This window comes from Bacillus rossius (assembly GCF_032445375.1).
Source record: "Bacillus rossius redtenbacheri isolate Brsri chromosome 4 unlocalized genomic scaffold, Brsri_v3 Brsri_v3_scf4_2, whole genome shotgun sequence".
Lineage (NCBI taxonomy): Eukaryota > Metazoa > Arthropoda > Insecta > Phasmatodea > Bacillidae > Bacillus > Bacillus rossius.
This window is the reverse complement of record NW_026962011.1, coordinates 17,749,891-17,773,026: the sequence shown is the minus strand read 5'-3', so window position 1 is coordinate 17,773,026 and position 23,136 is coordinate 17,749,891. Positions and strand designations below refer to the sequence as shown.

The following is a 23,136-nucleotide window of genomic DNA, read 5'->3' as shown; positions in this document are numbered from 1 at the left end:
GGAACTATTATATACTACTGGAATGCATTGATATTGCTCGCAGGAGATTTTAGGCAAACATTGCCGGTAATTTCTCGATCGACACCAGCAGACGAAATAAATGCTTGCCTGAAATATTCAACACTATGGCGGCACGTACGTACATTGCAGTTGACTACGAATATGCGTGTCCAGTTGCAGAATGATCCATCAGCTGAGGTATTCTCACGACAGTTACTGGAAATTGGAAACGGACAGCTGCCAGTCGATGAGACGTCTAGATGAATATCATTTTCCTATCATTTTTGTAATTTAGTAACATCGAAAGAAGAACTGATCGAAAAAGTATTTCCTGACATTCAAAAAAATCATAGAAATCTCGATTGGCTCAGTGAAAGAGCTATCCTTGCCGCAAAGAATAAAGATGTCTATCAACTTAAAAATGTTATTGAATCCAGTATTCAAAGTGATAAAATTACATATAAGTCAATAGACATCGTTGTGGAAGCAGATGAAGTAGTTAATTATACAACGGAATTATTAAACTCACTTGATCTGCCAGAGATACCACCACACATACTTAAATTGAAAATAGGTGTGCCAATTATGCTCTTGCGGAATATTAATCAGCCAAAACTCTGCAACGGCACGCGACTTTCAGTTAAGAAATTAATGAATAACGTAGTGGAAGCAACGATTTTAACGGGGCCTTTCAAAGGTGAAGATGTCCTCATTCCTCGAATACCCATGATCCCGACCGATACACCATTTCAATTTAAAAGATTGCAATTCCCAATTCGATTGGCATTTGCAATCACAATCAACAAAGCTCAAGGTCAATCTTTAGAATTGTGTGGTTTAGATTTAGATGCGGATTGCTTTTCACATGGACAACTGTATGTTGCGTGTTCCCGAGTCGGAAAACCAGATAATTAGTCTTTATATCTACGCATACAGTGGAAAAACAAAAAAAAATATTGTATATCCACAAGTATTGCATAGTTAAACTTATATGAAATGTATTCTTTGTTTTGTTTCTCATTTCTCAACTATTCAATCACAATGTGCCACAGCGAAGCGTGGCAGGGTACAGCTAGTTATTTAATAACTTTGTAAATATGTCTTAGATACCTAACTACTTGTAAATAAAGAAAAGTTTATTAAAAATAATATATTTAATTAAAAAAGTACTTACATACTTTGAGATGTTCGGATAAAATTCATTTGGATGGACATATATCATTCTTCACAAATATTCTTCTACCATTAAACCACCATTGCATTTATATACGTTTAATAAACAGCTTCTTAAATATTATTTTTATTTTGAATTTTTTCATGTATTTTTTTCTATTAAACTTCATTTAATATAGCCGAGAAGATGAACACTATAATAGTTGATAAACTGGTAGTTGACATAAGTGTGCGTTATAGCGAATAACGAGCGAAGCAAGACGTCAGTAGACTCAAGCACACACTAACAACACGACAATGAAAACAAATGTAGATGCCGTGAATTCCCTATCGTGGTTATAGGCATGTATATGTATTCATTGATAGTGTTGGTAAATGTAAGACGTTTAATCTTTCTGGTATATATGGGCCACTATGAGAGTTTGATTTCCTGTGCATCCATTGGAAATATAACGTAAAACCTCCAAATACATTAAGTAGTTGGTGTTTCAATTATTAAATTATTTTATTATTGTCACATTATTTGTCACTTAAAGATTATTATTTATAGAATTTTAAAAGACTGACGTCTAGGTGTTAAGTGAAAGAAAGAGCAATGTTTTTATAATTTCCAATGTTTTATTAAATTTTTAAATTTATCTTTCATATTTGTGTTATTCGTTTGGAAGACCAGAGTCAAATATCAAGGTTATTATCTGGCCACTTGATTTATTGCAATTTTCAGTTGCTGTAACCAAAATTATATGTTTCTATAATTAAGAAATTTAATATTTTTTGATTTTTTTCAATTAATTTTTTTTTCCATTGAAAATTTTCTGCTATAAAATGTAATATTATTATATACTAGATAATGCCCGGCATGCGTTGCAATGCCTCAATCAATTGTTTTTTGTAATTTTTTTAATGTATACTAAGCATCTCTCTTTATCTCTCTAATTCTCTATCTCTCTATGTATATCTCTATAACTCTCTCTATCTTTCTATTTATATCTCTATCTCTCTATATATCTTTCTAGCGGACCCGACAGACATTGTCCTGCCCAAATGTACTTTTTGTGAGATATGGATATGGCGGTAAGTATTTCTACGCTGGACATTTTGTATCTTCTCATTATACATACCCCTCCTCTTGGGCACGCCACTGCCGTTACCAAAAACCTTTCCCATGGTTACGCAGAATACAACAACAATGCAAAAGCCCGTTGCCATGGAGGCTAATTATCAACAATGCTTAGTTTTTTTGCTTTTAAAGCGTGTATTTTTAGTTTTTCTTAACTCAGAATCGAGATAAAATATCCAATTGTGAATCTAAACCATCCTCGAATCCCCGTGAACTCACACACAAAATTTCATCAAAATCGCGTACAGACAGACAGAAAAAGTACTGTTTTATTATAGTAAGATAGATAGATTATTCTTACATGTTCGCATCCATGCAGTATATGAAAAATCAGCATGCATAGCCCCACACCTATAACTATACGTATCTGTTGCCCACGACTTTATCCGCATGGAATTTTGTATTATCTTGCACCATTTAGAAATTTAAACATTATAACATAACAGTTGATACAGTTGTAGTAGTTTTCTTATGTTCACAAATGATAATTTTTCTCACCTCTATTTCAGTCTTTGCAATAAAAATATGTTACTACCTAAATTTTGAGTAAATATGTTTCTACTTTCAAATGTAATGACGGGAAGACACTTCATAAAATGTCTTTGTAAACCACATTTACTGTTTTTTCCGTCTTGAGCTAGAATGTAAAGATTGTCTGCATTACTGACCCGCGAGCAAGCTACATACATTTCAGAGAGAGAGAGTGAGAGAAAGACACCTATTGAATGTCTATCTAACTAATTTTTTTATGAGAGCATATTTTCATTAAATAAATCATGAAATCATTCAACGATAAAAGCTGTTTATTTAATTAAGTGGACGGGTTCGCTCCAAGGAGAAAATTGACGCGGCGAGACCTCGTGGACATAGAGAAATGACACACACTCACTATTTGTGTGGCTATGAAACATGATTTTTTTCTGCAATTTAAATTGTAATATACAAAATGGGTATTGAAAATTGAAACAAATATGGCGACACTATAAACTGTCAGGATCTTTATTTTTTTCTTACTCTCTACTTAGTTCCTTACAATAGCAAAACGTAATGGCTTCTAATAATGCGTTGCAATTTTTGCTTTTAAAGCGTATTTTTTTAGTTTTTATTAACTCAGAATCGAGATAAAATATTCAATTGTGAATCTAAACCATCCTCACTATTTGTGTGGCTATGAAACATGATTTTTTTTCTGCAATTTAAATTGTAATATACAAAAAGGGTATTGAAAATTGAAACAAATATGGCGACGCTATAAACTGTCAGGATCTTTATTTTTTTGTTACTCTACTTAGTTCCTTACAATAGCAAAACTTAATGGCTTCTAATAATGCGTTGCAATTTTTGCTTTTAAAGCGTGTTTTTTTTTAGTTTTTCTTAACTCAGAATCGAGATAAAATATCCAATTGTGAATCTAAACCATCCTCTAATCCCCGTGAACTCACACACAAAATTTCATCAAAATCGGTCCAGCCGTCTAGGAGGAGTTCAGTGACATACACACGCACACAAGAAATATATATATAAAGATTTTGAAGATCCTGTGTCTTTTTCTGTCTAAAATTAAAAAAAAAATTATGTTTCAAGACACCTGTACAAAAATGTCTTGGTTATTGACCTCCACCTCGTACCTAAGCCAGAGTTCTTTTATATTTCTCATGAGTGAGCCTTTTATTTTATTTAACCAAATTCTTTATTTTTTTTTTAAAAAACAAACGTCCAGTTAGCTAAGTAATATTTTTGCGTCAAACTTTCAAAAAATTAGCGACTAGTATTAGTGACTTTTAAAGTGGCCAAGAAAAAAATTATTGTTATATTCATTGTTTGAAATTTACAAAATGTGATTTTCATATAATTCTGGTGAGATGAAGAAAACATATATTTTTAATAAGCCCAATGATGCTTTCTTTTCCTCACTAATTGATTGTGCGGATGTTTTGTAGAATTCTGACGTTAAAAATAAAAAATGCACTCCTGTTGAAGAATTTCGGGGCCTTTAACTAATGATGCTCTTTAAAAAATCTCCTTTTAAGAATATACATATCTCCTATTTAAAAGTAATTTATTTTTAATTGGTAAAATAGTGGGTGGAATCACAACAAAACTATAAATAGAGATAAAGATGGCTACACAACATGTAATATGTGTTCCAAGTGGAGAAAAAAAGATTTTAGAGCAAAGCAATTATATTTTCCTGAGAATATTTTTTTTGTTTCCAATACCATAACATTTTTTGAAGTAAATTTAAATTTAATTGACTGGTTCCAAAGCTAATGATAAATTATTGCAAATTAAAACGTTATTTTTACTTTTTCAGACGATAAAATTTCCAAACTTTATAAATTATTGCAATTCAGCAATCATCTGTTAATAAAATTATAAAAAAAATTGAGAAAGTGAAATGAATTATTATTTTATAGCTGTTTTAAGTTAAATAGTTTGCAATGTTGATTTTTCATTAATGTGTAACAATGAAGAAAATAATTAAAATAAATTCCCCCATAATACGTTTTTAGTCACATCATAACTTATTTTTTGAAATAAGTCAACAGACATAATATCAAATTGTTTTGGTAGTAATAAAAATCTCTGAAGGTGTTAGAATTTCTTTTTACTTTGTGTGTTTGGGTGTGAAATTATAAAATGTGAACGATTTAATTAGTGAACAATCTTTATTATCTGTACATAGAAACTGAAATGTACATTTCATTTTACGAGTCACAGACAACTTTATATTTATTTTAAATCACACTTTTTAATATGGATCATGTAAAAATAATTCTAATTTATGGTTGGTAATTTATTGTTGTGTGATACGTTAGACAATAGTTTATTCCCAGGGATAAAAATTTTTAAATAATTATAAATGTAAATCACGTGTTATAAAAATATATAATTTTTCTAGTTAATGTTTATGAAAAGCTTTTGGAATACTCTCTATAACTTTCTGTTTCGTATAAGTAATATAATGTTATTATTATTTAATTGTTTTAAACAAAAATATTTACATACATCATTATAGAAAGCATAAAGTTGTGGTTTCTAATAACTCAAAATATTTTTTCAATCTGAAATAAATCATTTCCCCAGAACCAACCATAAAAGTAACGATTTTTTTTAACAATACTGGACACAATAATGCTTAAATGTTTCAGAAATTCTCTAGAACATGCTAACATTAATTACATTTTGTGGTAGTTCATTGTCTTCTTAGCGAATTTAACAATTATTATTATATATAATTTGTAAAACATCACCATTAACGCGTTTAACAATTGTAACTTTATATGGGAACAATTAATAATAATTTTCAAAAATACAAGTGTCAACTAGACAAGAAGGGACAAGATATTGGAATTCCATTGTTTGGTCTCGGTTGTACAACACGCTACAGTGAAGACCGCGGAAACACAGAAGGACATCACAGGAAATTGTTTAATAGTTTTACAGCATAGTAAACATAATTTGGGGGTAAGGAAATTATCTGGAATTCTATTTGTTGAATATTATATGTTTATTCAAATATCATATAATCTATTTTGTTTTATTTCCAAAATATAAACATTTTACTACAACATGTCCATGAACACGATTACACATATATGCCGTTCTCTATAGTATTTTTACAGGTATGAAAAATTCGATATGAATTATTATTGTAATTTTATTGTATCGTTTTCTCTTGATCATAGACTTGCACATGCATTTGTATGATATTAACTGACAATGTATTTCATAAATAAAAATGTACATGTACTACATATAAAGAAATTTAATTAACACATACAATTGTTGGTGCAAAATTGTATACGCATAACAGAAATAAACAAATACATTGTTATTTATGAAGATATTTAAGTTACATATAATTTATTCAACCTGAAATCATATGGATTTTCTTAAACGTAATTAATAATGAAATAAATTACATTAAATTATTTCATTTACAATGTATGCTAATGAAAATAATTAAATCACAAGTAAATAATAATAAACAATTTACTTAAGCATAAAGTAATTTTTTCTTCACAAAAATTAAATTGAACATACTTTAGATACGAAGAGCCATAAAACCAAGAACTTGATGATTAAACAATAAGATGCAAATGAAAAATTGTGTATAACTAAAACTTCACAGCAAAATATTTAAATTGAGTACAAAAGGTGCCCAATTTTTTAAATTCTATTAAAAATAAGGTATATTTTATAATAAATAAATTATTTTAATCTCAAATGAGTTATATAAGTACTCACTCTAAGAAAACATTCTTAATTTCTGCTGCTGTCATATATGCTGAAGTTAAACTAAGAAACATTTTTGTCACTTAATTTTTGCTAGCCAACCATATATTTATAAACACTGAAACGTCTACGCCAATATGACAGATTTCCTTTAGCACCAGACTTTATTACAGACATTTTACAAACAAATGTATTTTTTGACTGTAAATAATAAATTTTAAAAAAGTTAGTTCTACTACCTACAGTTTGTTTTTTGCTGAATAATTCACGTATTAACGAAATAAGTAATCGATTAAATTAATAATAGTGATAAGCAGTTAAGATGTTTAAAGTGACAGGATATGAGCAGGCATAGAATCATAATATATAAAAAAAGTATTTAGGTTTTCAATTGTTTCATGAAATAAAATAAAAAATATTTTCCGTTTGGTAATATTTTTGTAATGGAAATTTAATCACTCACTATGTATTTGTTAAAACAGATTTAATAATGTTATTAACTTAGGAAAGTGTTTATCCTATTTGATAAGTTGAAAAAATAATTCTAGCATGAGCTGACGTAAACAGTATTAACTGAAGAACCAAACTCAGCTAGTAAATATCTCTAGAGAAAGAAATTTTCAGGATTTTTATATAAATTATATTTGCGTATGAACGATATTTAAGCCTAAAATTATGTTCTGAGTGCATGAGTATCAAAATCCCAGATTCACATAAACAAAGGAGATATTAACACAATATTATCGAAGCTAGTGAAAAATCAAATCCACAATATTTTCTCATGAAAATAAGGTAAATTTTATTTACATATTATGTGAACAATTAAGAAGACGCCAAAATATAGTTTTAGTTTTTTATAATGGTTTTGTGCTCATATTTTGCTTCCATTGCAAATGTTCTACAAATCATTTTTTTTATTTAGTTTTGAAATAATTAATTCATTTCATAGAAGTATTTCCTATTTATTTTAAATTTTCACACTTTATATGAAAAAAATGACTTCATATTCTTCTAACAAGGTTCCTTCACCGACTTATGTTTGACGTTAGTTTCACTGTATTAAATTTTTTTTCGTTAAGAGGACTAACAATTTCACATGTATAAATATTCAGCTCACATTATCGATTAAATTACCCTCCAAAATTTTACAGTGCCTTACTGACTGGAGAAAAACTAAATAAAAACAAGAAATATTAATTTTTAATATTTTAATTTAATACCCCATATTTTTGTCATATAGGTATGTGAACAAACGTCGTACCTACATAACATAGTCTTGATGTAACAATTAGAATCCAAATTTTAAAATGTATTTATTTTACTAACATATGATTATGATAAACTTCTTGCAGTTTCTTTTTTATTGAACGTAGTTTATCGTTATTTTACCAAGTATATATACAACAGGGAAATTCCAGTGTAGATAGTTTTATTGTATGTTTTTAAGTAGATCCCATTTCAAATGTTTAGCATTACCTTTTTGTAGTTAAAATAATACTTGTTGCTAACACAAACATAAAATATCTAATGCTGATATAACTTTAGTATTTTTATTGGAAAAAATAATTCATATATTAAAATTAAAATTTCATTATAGTATTTATTAAAAGTTTTAATCACCACACAAAAAATGTATTTTTGGTCACGCTGTATTTGTGCACGTATATTTATAACGATGATTTGATTTAACGTTAAAATTATTCTATTTAAAATAAGTTTGTCTTTAATTGATTAAAAGTAAATTGATTCCCTCAGAAAACTGTTTCTTTTAAATGACACTTGCATGAGATGACTTTAAATTGTTCATGCATTTGAGTAAATAAAATCACAATTGATTAAAAGTGAATAACTATAGGAAAATTATTTCACAAATTTGGTTATTATTGTCATCGCAAGTATTGCATGAAATGAAAAACAAAACAAAAAAGTGGCTTTAATGATTTTACAAGAGGTTGAGAAAAATACTCTGAACTTCAACAGACCTGTGGTTGTTCACTGGAGGTTGCTACATATTTCAGAGCCTGGTGAGCGCGCCTTACGTTCAAATAACTGAACAGTTACAATAAGCTGAACAAGTGAGATTTGCCTTGAACAAATCGTTGTATACTATTAAGCTTGTGCGCTATTACAACCCCTCCCCCTTTTCCAACTACGATGAGGTTATTTACATTAAGAAAAACGCTTAGACTTTTGTTCTTGCTCTGCTTGGGAACATTATGTCCTCTAGAAATATTATGGGTTTTCCCAACTGAATACTTCGGCTTGAATCATCTTTATCAGGTCCCATTTTACACGCCGTATCTATTAACCTGGCTGTTTTCCTTGTTATTTACCGTCAGCCTACAGTTTGTGCAAGAATTTTGCTGTGCATTCATATAATTTACATGAAATAAATATTAAGCTAGTTTGAATTACAAAACAATTGGCAATGAAAGTGTCTTAAATAAATATTAATTTTATTTTATTGTTTACGGACATCACTGGTCCACCAAAAATGTTTGTTTGTCTGCAATGAACTGTGAGTGATCCACCTATTTGGCAATTTAAAAAAAGAAAGGTTAAATCTGAAGCACATTTGGGTAAAAAAAACAGGCCTATTTACGTGAAGTAACCAACACTCACATGACTTATTCCTTACATAACTTGGAGAAAACATGTCAAATATATGAATGTTGTATTCCCAATATTTACCTACTAATTCAAAACATTTTTAAAATTATAAATAAATAGTAATAACACTATTAGATGTAAATACAGTAATGTATTTTCAGACCACATTGATGACACATGAACATCACAATTTCGTAAACAAGCTTACAAAATGTTTTGAGTGTTTCAGCTTACTTCAATACACTTATCCGTCAGCTTATGTACCCCAAAACTCCCCCTCCCCCTTCTCGGTCAAACATGGTGCTTCACGTTGCTGCACACGGATGTATTTGATTATTGCACAGACATGTGCGATACGTTTTGATACAGTACTTCGGTAAACATGTTTTTGTTTATCCCCATACGCTTTAAGCTTTTTATTGAAATGCATTTACAATTTTTAGATTTTCTCCATCAATACTAGGAATAGGACCCACATTTGTATATTATATTCTGTTCCAAATGATCTGGGAATATGTCACGTGAGCGGCGGCGACTCTTAGTGAATCGCACAACACGTTAAGGTTATCACAGCCCTTACAAAACTGTTTACCCTGGTTAAACAATAAACTGAGTTCGAGGTAACGAATTACTTTTTATGCCACATAGAGTAACTGCTGAAAATTAAAGTTGAACTCATTGCTCATTCACTCTGAATCGTTCTCACTACTCTGAAGTTTAATTTTCATGGTAGTGAACTAACTATTTTTTCACACACAAAAATTAATATATTTATATGAATTTAAAATTTCAGTTAGTTTCTGAAAATGATATTTTTTATGTTAGAGATCTCTACAGTTTCAGAAAATAGCAACCTGAATACTTCCACGAGATTTACACATGTAAGTAATGAAATGTAATAGTTTAAGTTACAACTTTTATATGAAAAAAAAATTTAAAAATACATTAAATAGTTACATATTTTGTTTACCATTCGAAGGTCAACTCCTTACAAAAAACATTATAATTTTATTTTTATTTTAAAGGAACAATGTTAAGAAAGCATCCTTATGGCAGAACACCACGAAAACAATATTTCCTTATTATTATTTAATCAAACGTGAACTTTCTAAATTATAAAAGTTTCAAACAAAACACGCTGCATTACGTACACAACATTACTTCAATTAATTTGGTAAAAATTCCTACAGCTAAATAACAGCAACTCCGTACGTAAATAACACAACAACATATTTTTCACATGCTTGCTTTACAGTTCTTTGTCGAAGCACTTGCGTCTGTCAACATTATTTGCACAGTTGGTGAATAATTTAACAAGTGACTTAGTGTTTACCCAACATGTTTACTATGTGGAACGGACTCTTGAGTATTACAGAAACTTATAACATAATTGAAGTGGTACATTGTTTTAAAGACTGAATTCAAGAAAATGCAACATTACACTTCGATATTTTAAATACATTGTCAGTCTTTCCATATACTTCTAAAACAAAAAATTGTTTACATCCACGATATAACGTATCCCGAAAGGAAATTTCCAGCCTAAACTCTTAAATATTTACAAAAAAAGTGTTGTAATGTTTCTGAGAAATGGCTTGAATACGTGACACGTGGATATAACATTTCAGCTAAAAATTTTCCATATTCATAAAATACCACAAATGTCACATTACGAACGTGAAAAGGCTTTATGAATTTTAGGTCGCTACATGAATTACACCCGCTTCAACGAACACAGCAGCGAGGTCCACATGATTTCTGTTTAAATAATTTCAAATCCTTCATAAACTGGAACTTGGTGGCTCAAAATACCTAGCTAAAAAAGACGCCTTAAAAAGCAAAATAACGTACAAAACATATACATTACAAAATAATATACATTACAGTTTAGATGTGGAAACATGTTTAAAAAAATATTTTAAATATTTTGTTACTTTTGGTGAAACATTTGAGAAAAAGTGATTTACGTGACTTTCCATTCCATTCTAAAGGTATAGGAAAAGGACATGTGATATTTTTAAATTTCAAAGCAATTAAACGAATGCTACATCAAGAGTTTAAGGCCCTGCCTGACACACAAAATTAGAGGAAATTCTCATTTAAATAATACGACAATACAACGTGAGAAAACTATGTCAGTTAAAAATATGTACTTATTGGTAATTAATGTTATATTAAACGTCCTTTAAAATATTTCCAGATGAAGACTACATAAAAAGGTTTGCAGGACAGAAGAAAATATAAACACAATATTTAATAGATTATTTCTTAATAAATTAAATCCTATAGGTGGTTGTAACTTCTCGAAGTTGCTTGGTTAGGATTTCCCGTAATCGACAAATATCACTAGTTAGAGAATAAAATAATTTTTTCCCCCGGCAAATCAGTTAAGTTTTACAATTTTCTATAAATTAGAGTTGATGAAACTTGCAAACACATTTTTGAAGTTAATTGCCTCTTAATGAACATCACAAAGCTGTAGGTGCAGCACGGTCATTAAAATAGGTCTGGTAACTTCCAAATAGGTTTGGCAACTTCCTATCCTTTGCCTTGGCGCTTAGTGATGGGCTCCAGTACTACTAGCGCCGTTAGTTCGCAGGCCGCCACGAGCTTCACCAAGCGGACTGAGGATAAAGGTAACTTCCCAGACCTATCGATGTGACCGTGGGGTGCAGATAGCACATAAATGACAGCGGCTGGAAGTCACAGATATTTAAGAAAACTACTGTATACAGCACGCTTTGTGAACCGGGGTTTCAGTCGCAAGAAAATACTTCCCTACGAGTGTTTTAAGGGTATGGTATCCTTAATTATTTGACATCTAAAGTTTCTAGTTTTTCCTCGTTATTTTGAATAGATTCATAATATACCCATGTATAATTTATTGCAGGTTTCTTTATTCTAAAAATATCTCTTATTTAATATTTTATGAAATAAAGGAAATATTTATGTCATGTATGTAGGTACTGAAAGTATGAAATCATGTAATATACAGTTAGGTGTTTACGGTTTGTATGTAGCCTCTGGCTTGAAACTCTGTTTTTAGTAAATTATTCATTAAATTAATTGAAATTAGATTTTCTCAAAATCCTGAAAATTAATTCAAATTGTAATGGTACTGGGAAAGCCTTATTTTGGTTTTTATTAATATATAATTTACAAAAATAAAATGTTTTATGACGAAGAATACATACAAACGGTTAATCCCAAACTTTATACCACATGATTTAATGCTTTTAGTACGTTCTAGTTTTTGAGATAATATTTTGCAATTAAGTTTAAAAAAAAAATTGTAAATTTTTTTTTCAGTTAATAATTGAATATAGTAATATTGCGAATAAAACTATAATAAGCAAAATAGTTTAAGATACTACCCTATTAATGTTTAAGAGGTTTAAACAAACAATACATAATTCTGCTATGAATATTTAAAAATTGAAAAAAGTCTTCGCTAACACAACTAAATTCATATTTTGGTTGTTCGAATAAGTTTTGATGCATATAAAATTATTTAAAATAATATTAATTTTTTACGTCTTCAATATATTTAGTTTGCAAGTTCAAAACAGAATTTTTGCAAAAAAAAATAATATTTTCTTCAGCACAGTTTATAAAAACACGATTTTTTTTCTAGGTAAAGTCTGGCCAGGCAGAGCCTCTAACCATCGTGCAGACATGGAAAGTCAACTACCCAGAAGCGAAAGTGTAGGTGACCACGCACTCTCCCCTTTTTTTTTACTTAATTAGCACAGACTAGGAAGTTGGTCAGAAATGTGGCTGGTTGCCGTTCGTCAATATTGCCACAGACACGATCTTGCAGGGAATAAAATAGAAAATTATTGCAATACGTTACGACGCCAGACTCTGTATCGTCAGCGAAGTGCTGCTTCCCATCGAAACGGAAATAACACTCACAGTTTCGTTTCCGTGTGCGTTGACTTCAGAAGGTTACCGATTCCATTTAACCTGGACGCTTCCAGTCAATACTGCCCATAATCCCGTGCTCCGGCCAGGAAATGTTTATTTCCGGAAAATTTTCTAGCTAATCTTCATCTGGCTGATTAAATCACTGTGTTTTATTATTGCTTGTTTAAAAAAAAAAGATTTTACTTATACAATTATTGGTAGCTGAAGGTTAAAAAAACTTAACAGAACAATGAAATACAATGTGAATAGTTATCCCGAATACGTATCTGACCCACAATTGTTACAAAAAACCTTAGAACTGTTATATCTGTTTTCACTAAAATGCCAACTTTTCAACAAACACAGAAAATTCTTATGTAGGAAATTGGTCTTTGTACATTATTTGCATAGTTACCTGTTACCTAATGATCACTGTCATGATAAAAACACAGTTTTAAATTTTTATTGGTTAGATCTGTATTCGGGAACAACTATTGTGACTGGAAAATAAAGTCTTTCAAGCACAAAAATACAACCGGCCGCAGAGCCCGCGCTCCGCAATCAGGAGAGAGTACCTATGCTCAGACCTTTTGGAACCGACCCTTGGCAGGCCCACTCGCACCGGCGAGCAGCCAGCAAACTCGCCCCAGACGCACTCACTGTTCCGTCGACGAGCTCCTCAGACCCTGAACGAGGGCGGGAAAGGAAGCAAACACCTGCTCGTCGGCGCAGCAGTCGTGGTGCAGAGCCAGGGCGAGCAACAGCTGCGATGTCAGAGGTGCCATGAGGTGCGTGTGCATTTCGGAAAACCGAATCGTTTTTTGATATTATTTTCTCGGCGAACTTCATACGATCCACAGGAAATGCCACGAACCACCATGCAGTTATTTGTCAGCCGCAGATTCGGGTACACAAGTCATGTTCTCGCGTGACGTGAATCACGCGAATACGGTTCAATAAATATTCGTCTCAGCACCTTTATCCCTCCAGACTTCGTTATTAAGTTTCATTTTAAGGTTCCTTACGTTTAGGACCCCAGATCAAATATTTGTTTTTTGGAAATACTTATCAGTCTGTGAATTTTCTTCAGACCATTCTAAAATTGAATTTAAAAAAACTATGGCCCAATATTATTAGGCACGAGATAAAAAAATAAACGATAGAGCATGGAGGTTCGCGAGCAGAACACGATGTCGTTTTCGTCAAAAAAAAAACTGACAGGAAGTGAGTGGTTCGCCGCGAGCAGATACCCGAGCAGATCGTTCGGTGCGACCAAAACCCCAAAAATAAAACATGAAAACTGACGGCTCGTAAATGTAAACGCACCTAAACACACCGCTCTCGAGGCCAAGAACACCACTCGCGATGTCATGGATACCGCTCACGATGCCATGGACACCGCTCGCGATGCCAAGGATACCACTCTAGATGTCGCGGAAGGAGGCCGAGCTACGGGCGGGGCGGCGGGGCGAGGCACGTCGAGCCACCGGGTCGCGGGGAGGGGGGATGGGAGGGCAGTCAGGCGACGGCGGCGGCGAGCACGGCGGCGGCGGCCCACGCCGCTGGAAGACTGTGTCGCCCCGCGACCGACGACGACCGGGCCGAGTCCTCGCCGTTGCGGTGCAGCACCCACGCCGGGGGCTTGGAGGCCGCCTGGATTATTGTCTGCAGGGTGCGCGCCTCGGGCCAGGCGCCCGGGGTCGCCGTCTCGGCGCTGCCCTCCAGCTCGCCCGACGCCGCGTCGCCGTCCGAGAGGTCGTCGGCGGGTCTCTCGGGCCGCTTGCGGCCGCGGTGCTTGTGGCCGTACTTGTGCTTCTTGTGGAACTTGTCGGGCTTGGCGGGCGACGGCAGGATCGTCGTCTTGGGCGCCAGGTGCAGCTCTGTGCAACCAGCGTTCACATGCACACAGGCATCTACTGCTACCTGCTACTACTAATACAACTCCAGAGGGCTAAGGGAGCATCCAACTTTCTGGTCAGCTGAGTGGGGTAGGGGGCGGGAGGTGGTGCATATGCTGGGATGGGTAGCCTCAGCCTCTGTGTATAGCTAACAACTCTAACGCCCCTCCTGGTTGCGTATGCGGCGTATCCGCATCCAAGCCCATGGGGGCCCCAGCCTTAAAATCCTGTTAGGCATGAAAGCTGGGTTATCAAATAGGAGGAGAGATCCTCAAAACTTGCTACTACTAATGCTAATACTACTAATACACAGAAGTAAATACTCTTAATAAAGATTCCAGTGGAAACCAGTTGCCACGTAATATTTTCTAATACCATAAGAAATATATTGTAAATTTTGTAAATTTGCTGTGGTTATTTTTTACAATTTATGAAATATTTTTCTGAAAACAATGCAAATATTTCTGGTAGAGTTTACGAAAAACGATGCATTATTGGAAATTTTCAGAACATAGAAAAAAATATAATTAATATTCATAAAGTTTGCAGGCATATGAGGCCATTTTTCAGAGTGGTTGTAGCCGCGTCGAAAGCGAAGATATCACCGACGTTTCGGTCGACGTTGCAGTCGCCATCATCATGGAGCAGTTAACTACGTCGGTAACTAACTGCTCCCTGATGATGTGTCTGGGTCTAGTAGCGAGTGTCCCTCCGCAATTTTGGTTTGTGACGTCACAGCGGCCATATTGGATGACCTTGACCGTCAATAGTCCTCAAAAATGACTCAAATTTTCTTAAAGTAATTCCCTATTTTTAAAGAAAAAATTCCTATTGTTAGGGAAAATTATCCTATTTTTTTTTCTAAAATAAAATCAAACATTTTAAATTTGGAATGCTTCAAATGACTTTTGCCTTTGAAATAACCAAAATTCTTTAAAAAAAAAAAAAAACAGGTTAAATTCCACATACATACTTGCATCATGAGTCCTTGGTTCGAATCCGATGAGGGCAATCGATTAAAAATGAAGTCCGATCATTCATCCACTCAAGCCACCGGCAGACTGACTTCCAACCACTATTGTCAGGCAGATATTACGTCAGTCAGTATAAAGTCATGACAGCCATATGGTTTTTGCCTGCTGGAGTCCGTCATCTTGGATCCGACATGTTGTTTTTGACAGCTAGAATGCGCTACCGACATATTAGTTTAAATTTTGACCACTAGAGTGCATGAATCACTTATAACTGTGGCGTCCGCCAGCTTGTCATTTGGGCGCCATCTTGAAATTCTCTAATTGTTAAAGCTAGAAATTCGGTGAAAATTCCAAAAAATCATAAACATTAACTTGTAAAATAATGATTTATTTAATTGATTTCTGTAATTTTTTTATTTCTGCGTGTTGCAATAAAATACAATTTAATTAAAATTACCAAAAAATGCCAGTTTCGAGAAAAAAAACAACAAAATTACAAATAAAATATTTACTACAGAAATTCTTTAAATACAAAAAAAAGTACAAAGGTTTATCGGTGTGTACAGTCTTCCTAGAAGGCCAAGATAGTCCTTTGCATGAATTGACATGTGTTTTCAGCGCTTTTCCACATATAAGCCGATTAACCAGCTACGTCTAGTCGGTGACCATGAACATCAGTCGATTGGCAAGACACGCACGGCCAGTCGGTTGGAAAGTGGAAAGGCTATCGCTTCCTCTTGGTGGTAATATAAGCCAAGTTGGTAGCCAGACACATCTATTCAGTGACCAGGATCGCATGTCCAGTAGATAACCAGCCACATCCAGTTGGCAGCCAGACGCAACCAGTAGGTGGTCAAACAAATCCAGTCAGTAGACAAGAGTTATTTTACGTTGATACTTGGCAAACATTTTAAACAGTTAAGTAATTTACAAAATCATGCGCATAGGCCAAACGTCTCCGAACCACGAGGTCAGGTCATGTACAATATTATGTTTATAAGCAAAGCGTCTCCGAACCAAGAGATGCTATTCGCAGGTCATGTTCAATGTCAGGCGAACGTCTCTGAAGACAGTCCATATAAAGACCAAGGTGCAGTGCTTTAAACTTTTAAAACTGGGATTGAATAGCTACTTTGCTAGTTCATACGGTTTAATCATTCATAAGATAATTTCGGCGGGGGAATATTTTATTTTGAAAAAATACCTTTTTTTTTGTGGTACAAAAATTGTTCACATTTTGCAATTTTGTATTGTTTTTACATGCCGAATTCAATTAAATATTTATTTCCTCAATATTAAATAACCTAAAAAAATTAATGTGTTTGAAATTTCTAGTACTGAGTGTATCTTGATTAAAATCTCAGATAAGGTTTTTTATGATATATACGTCACTTAAAAATTAACCTACTTAAATTAATTTTGAATGAGAACATTTTTATTCATAACGTTATTAATTACGCTTAAAAAATTCTACATTTCAATTGAAAACTGTACTATATATCCTAGTGTTGTGATATCTAGTATGTGGTATAGTTATTAAATATGTTTAAGATAGTGTTACAAAATAAAAAAAACCTGATATGTTCCATCTCAAACTAAAAATAAAAGTGGTTTCAAATTCGCAATGAAATGACACGATAAGCAAAGAAAATATTATGTCAAGCTAACAGCTAAATTATAAAAAAAAAATAATGCGTAATATTACTTTAACACAGTGGTTAAAAATGTTGAAAGGAATGTAATTGAATTTAATTTATATTTGGTCCCCGTTGCAGTAATTAGCTAAACATTTTAATAAAATAATGGCCAATCTAAATATAAATGTTAGAAAGGGATGTGACATGAATTAAAAAAAAATAAAAACTTAACCCTCTGGTTTTACTTTACTGAGATGAAAAATAATGAACAACAAAAAAAAAGGAATTTGAATTCACGATCTTTATTATTTCTTTGTTTTGTTTCGTGCTTCTAAAGTAATTCAATTCGGAAGGGCAGATATTTATGGGCTGGGATCGATAGCATCCCAGGGAGAAGGATAAGAAGTGGAAAGTTTAAAATAAAGCGCGTAGCCATTTCTTAGTTCGGGAGGAAGGCTGCGGATAGCTTGAAATATTAGTCCACTTGAGTTTCCAGGAGATGCTGCCCTGCCGGCAGAGGGATAAGAATACAGATACGACACTCTTTGTTTCTGCTCGTGTACAGTAAAAAACTGTTTCTCTTCAGAAACACTCGTGCATACTGGTGTCCAGAGAGCCTTTTGATGTCTTTACTACGTCAATTGGCATATATTTTTAAATATTTGTCAGGTGATTGTTAAAAACTTGAAAAAAAGGGAAAAAGAAACCTGTTTGGTTTCGCCAAATACACAGTTTTTGGACTGAACGAATAGTGAGGCTACTGCAAAAAAAACCGTTGGCGCTTCTAGTTTTTTAAAAATATATTGCGTTTATTTATTTTACGTGTCGAGTTTAAGGCTATCCGCCTTTTCTACCATTTAACCACACACAATTTGTAAAATAAAATGTAAAAGATATAACAAAATCAACATACAAAGCTAAGCCAACCTTATTAAAGGACAACAAATAGAACATGGTAAACAACTTACGAAATACACTACAAGCTAAATAAACAAACTAATCATTAGCAAGTAATGAAACATGATCCAAGATTTTAAAGCCAGTAAGTGACTGGATAGTAATATATTTAACAAAAAATAAATTAAATATAAATCTCATTCCAGTATGTATATTGGAAACTATAAGCTATTTATCATTTAGCTTAAGATGAAAAAATTAACCTAAAAACCATTTAAGTAAGAAACTCACACGTAATCTTGTACAAAGATAATAAAAATAAGCATCACATACAGTACTTATCCTACTTTGCCATTTGACTTTTGTTGCCTTTCTGGCTCTTCAAGCACATTCCAAGAGCGCACGGCAGCGGCAGAGAACTATTTAGAACAAGCGCTCGAGTGATGCTTCGGAATCAACAACGACAAGTTGCTCGTGGAACGAGTACCGATATTTGTCACTGGGATTCAGGAAGTAAAACATTTTACCTAGATACGACGGGAGTCATGTATAAGGTTTAAAAAAATATGCAGAAAATATTTTATATAGTTGTATGAGACATCAATGAGTTTAGCAAGAAGTGTTCACTATTTTTCCCATTGTTAACAATAAAATACTTGTATTTTTTTAGTTACAAAAAATTTACTTCCAACCCCAAGATACAACAAATATTATATCACATTTTACTTTCGGGGAAGATCACGGAAATTTTTCCATATATTAGGCACACGCGTCCGAAAGTTTCTCGTATAAGGCTGTTAAGACTGTGATCAACTTGGAATCTAACGGAAAACCTTGATCTCGATGACGGAACTGGGTAATCTTCGTTGAGAGCAAAGAGTCGTCAGCGACGTGCCGTTGATATTAATCACGTGTCGTCGCAGTTGCTGCGTGGCTGCGTTATGGATGGCTTCCCCTTCGCACGTCAAACCAAAGAGGCACGTTGTGATACGTGTGTACGGTATCCCCCCCCCCTCCTATTCAAAATCACCGCCTACCCTTCCTTGCTGGGAAAATCTGCGAGAGACATAAAATTCATTGACACCGAGTCAGACGTTAAAATAATAATCGTTCATGCATCTTCAGATTTATTCCTTTGTAGTTGCTACACTGTAAAAATTTATTTTGTACTTTTACAATGCTAGTTCTTGTAATCCCAGTTGCCAACGTTATCACTTGAAAAATTTCATGGCAGATCCTTGTACAATTTGCAATTTTACAAAACTCTGCCATGCAGTTTTACAAGTGATATCGTTAGCACCTGAGTTTTCAAAGATTTTTCATGTAAAAGGTAGGTTAAATTATCGCAAAGAATAGACTTTTGTTTCAGTAGAGTAGGTTTTAGTACGTCTAAGTGATGATAACTTAAACCATGGTTTTTCTTTAAGTCAGTTACATAAAAAATACATAATATCGTTATTAAAATAATATATACTTGCAAATATAATTTCTCTATTTTTTCAGTGAGGGTAGGTTTTCGCAATTTCCAGGTAATCGTAAATTAAAAAATGGAAGGTAAGTGTCCTTATGACACCAACATTTAAAAAAAATATATAAAATTAATTGTTAATCGCTTTAAATCCCTGAAAATAATTGTGTATTTATTTTTTTGACCACGAAGTTTCTCGAGCAAGCGCTGAACTTTGGACGTATGAAAATAATTCATCTCTATCTGTACCACTTCTGTCGTGCGTGGACTGAACACGACACTATATTATATGTGTGTATATGTGTATATATACATACACACACACAACCCATCGGAGGTTGGGAAAACAAAAATAGAACAGCCCTCGTGTGTACTCGACCTGCAGGAGGAGCGGGAGGCATACCTTGCAGGCGCACGGATCCCTCCACCTTGCCCAGGGCGTTCACCGAGCCGCAGGCGTAGCCGCCGAAGTCGCGCCGCTCCAGCCGGCGGATGGTGAGGTTCATGTAGAGGGCGTACTCGTTCAGCGGCACCTCGTCGATCGAGTACTTGGGCCCGTCTTCCAGCTTCTCGCCTGGGGAGAAGAACTATCATCTCGAACAGATTCGATACCGTGCCCCACCGAGGGACTTTAAATGGGTCATTTATAGGAGTGACGGGGTCACATCCCGATTTTTTTTTCTCGAATCGGAATCTCGAATTCGAATTCCAATAAGTACTTCGAATATACTCATGGAAGCAATCTCAAGGGTCTAAAATAAAATTAACCATGGTGTTGAAACATTTAACCCTTTAAATTTTTTATTCGTGAACTAAGTTTTTAGAATTAATACATATTGTAGAGTTATTTACAAAATAACATTTTAAAAGTACAATATCTTGGGGAATAGTAACAGGATAGGTATTTTCCTTTAGAACTTCAGGGGTTATCAGTGTTTACATTTTTATTAACTTTATTTAGTCTAATATTTTTCATAGATTCTTTTTTTCTTGACTATAGAATTCATCAAAAATCCAAGAATTTGATATTATTTGAGGATTTCAGAATTTAATTGGACAATCTAGTTTTATTTTTTTCACCTTCAACCAATGAATTTGTTCCAGTCCTCGAACTAATAGTTGCTCTCATAAAAAAAATTTCTTACAAAAATATTTTGCAGTTCTCTTAGAATGCATTTATTATAACTTTAAAAATAAGCAATGTTCTACCGCACTAAACTTCTCTTTGTCATACTAGATACACATTCCACTACATCTATTTGTAACGACGTATATCCAATAAATTGAGAGTGATGGGCGATATGTACTCATTTAAGAGCTTAAATGTAACCATACGACAATCTTTATCAGAGTTTGCGCACTGACAAACTTGAACTAAATTTTATTTTCTGTTTATTTTATGTATAAGTCCTGACGTAATTTGTACAAAATTAAGGCAGTTATCATTTTATTAAAAAGTTCTGTTTTAATAAATATATGAATATATATTTATACTTTTGAGTTGACGATGGTATTTCATGTGTTGAGACCATGAAACAAAAAATAGGGCAAAAACTGTCCGGACTTTACATCATGGTAATGATTGTAATATGGCATCTTTCTTCAAAAATTCACTTGAAAGGTACTGGATCGTTGAGTTATCGTGTTCAAGACGCAAACTAGTAGTTGGCTTCTGGGTTAAGAGCACGTCAATGAAAGGTATGATGCTCCTGAAGTTTTTGGCATGCCTTATTGCAGCCGTCTGGAGTCCTTTGTTTTTTTCTCCATAAAAAACATTGGCCACAGTCATTGTTGACAAACCTCCTATAAACACGCTCATTATGATTGGAAGTGACCTAAACCATAAGGCTATAGAAGTAGTTAAGAAGTTCCTGCTGTAAAGCTATTTTCCGTATTGCTAGTCCTATCTTCGTGTAACTTAATTTTCTTTCTCCTTTTCTGCAGAAAGGGGTATTTACTTTTTAAACTAAGTGTTGTAATACTAAAAGTGTTAGTAAACTGAACTAGTTTTAGTTCTCCATATATTTCAGATTTGTTTGCGACAGGTAAATGCATTCTAAGAGAACAGCAAAATACTTTTGTAAGAATTATTTTTATATAAAACTGATAAATTCAGCACACAGTAAAAATATTTTTCAAAATTTTAAAATGGGACACACATGATGTTTTGTGGATTTTTAATACATATGAATATAAAAAAATGTGTTTATTATCCAAATATAATTTATTTTAAACGATGTTAAATAATTGTCAATATATATTTAAATAATTTATTTTATCAGAAGCAGTAAAACCAGTTTTGAATTTAAAAACGTAAAATTAAAAAAAACATATAATCCTTTAGGCAATTTTAAAAACATTAAAAATTCAAATGATTTGATTAAATACGTATTTTTTTTTAATTTTGTTTATATTATTGATCAGAAAATGTTAAGTAGTTGGTAATAAAAATTAACATTCCCAAAAAACGATTTTCTTTTTCAGATAAATTAAAAGTTTTAAAGCCATATTCAAGCTAATGATTAATATTAGTAGAAATCGTCCACTAAAAAGATTACTTAATGAGCGGTATGAATTTAAAAAAAAAGCTTTTCAAAAATTTATTTTGCTAGGAATGTTTTAAGAGAATTTGCTGATTTTTTTTATTAATTTATGGCTTAAGTTAAGTGGTAAATACTATCAACACATTTACGCAACATTAGTATTTTAAAGTAAATATAAAAAATTAAGTAATATATATAAGATTTACATAAAATATAAGTTTGTGTCATTGAAAATTGTTTGACAGAATAATACAATGATTGAAACCCTTGATAAATATCTCAGATTATTCTGATTTCTTACATAAATAATAAAATTATTATTTTTTTCATTATTATTAAGAAATATTTGTGATCATATGCTATTGTATGTATTAAAATTCCTGTGTTCATGAACCCTTTTTACTAAGACATTATTTAAAAAATAATTTAATATTAAATTTTACTTGAAAATTTTACGAGAATAGTCGAAAATTCCTTCATTAATAAAATATAAGTGATTGTTTATTCCTGGAGTGTTTGTTAATGCTATTAACATAGACCCCGATGATCTACATTTTTTGTAGCAAAATATATGTATAATTTAATTCTCAACATATTTTTAAAATTAAAAATTTAAGTATTTCGCCAAATTAATAATTTTTGTTCACACCTTTTAAAAAAAATTATTTCTA

General features: G+C 32.6%; 1 protein-coding gene across 2 annotated transcripts in view; it reads right to left on the bottom strand.

Moving 5' to 3' along the window:
• Positions 1–12,568: 12,568 nt before the first annotated feature.
• LOC134541895 (lachesin-like) overlaps positions 12,569–23,136 on the bottom strand; it is a 387,782-nt gene continuing 377,214 nt past the window's right edge. For both annotated transcript variants that reach the window (XM_063385625.1, XM_063385626.1), the window contains exons 8-9: positions 20,326–20,496; positions 12,569–14,928 (exon numbers count right to left, since the gene is read on the bottom strand). In XM_063385625.1, the coding sequence (XP_063241695.1) occupies positions 14,567–14,928; positions 20,326–20,496 (533 nt within the window). In that variant the 3' untranslated portion in view covers positions 12,569–14,566. The remainder of the gene's footprint in view (positions 14,929–20,325; positions 20,497–23,136) is intronic.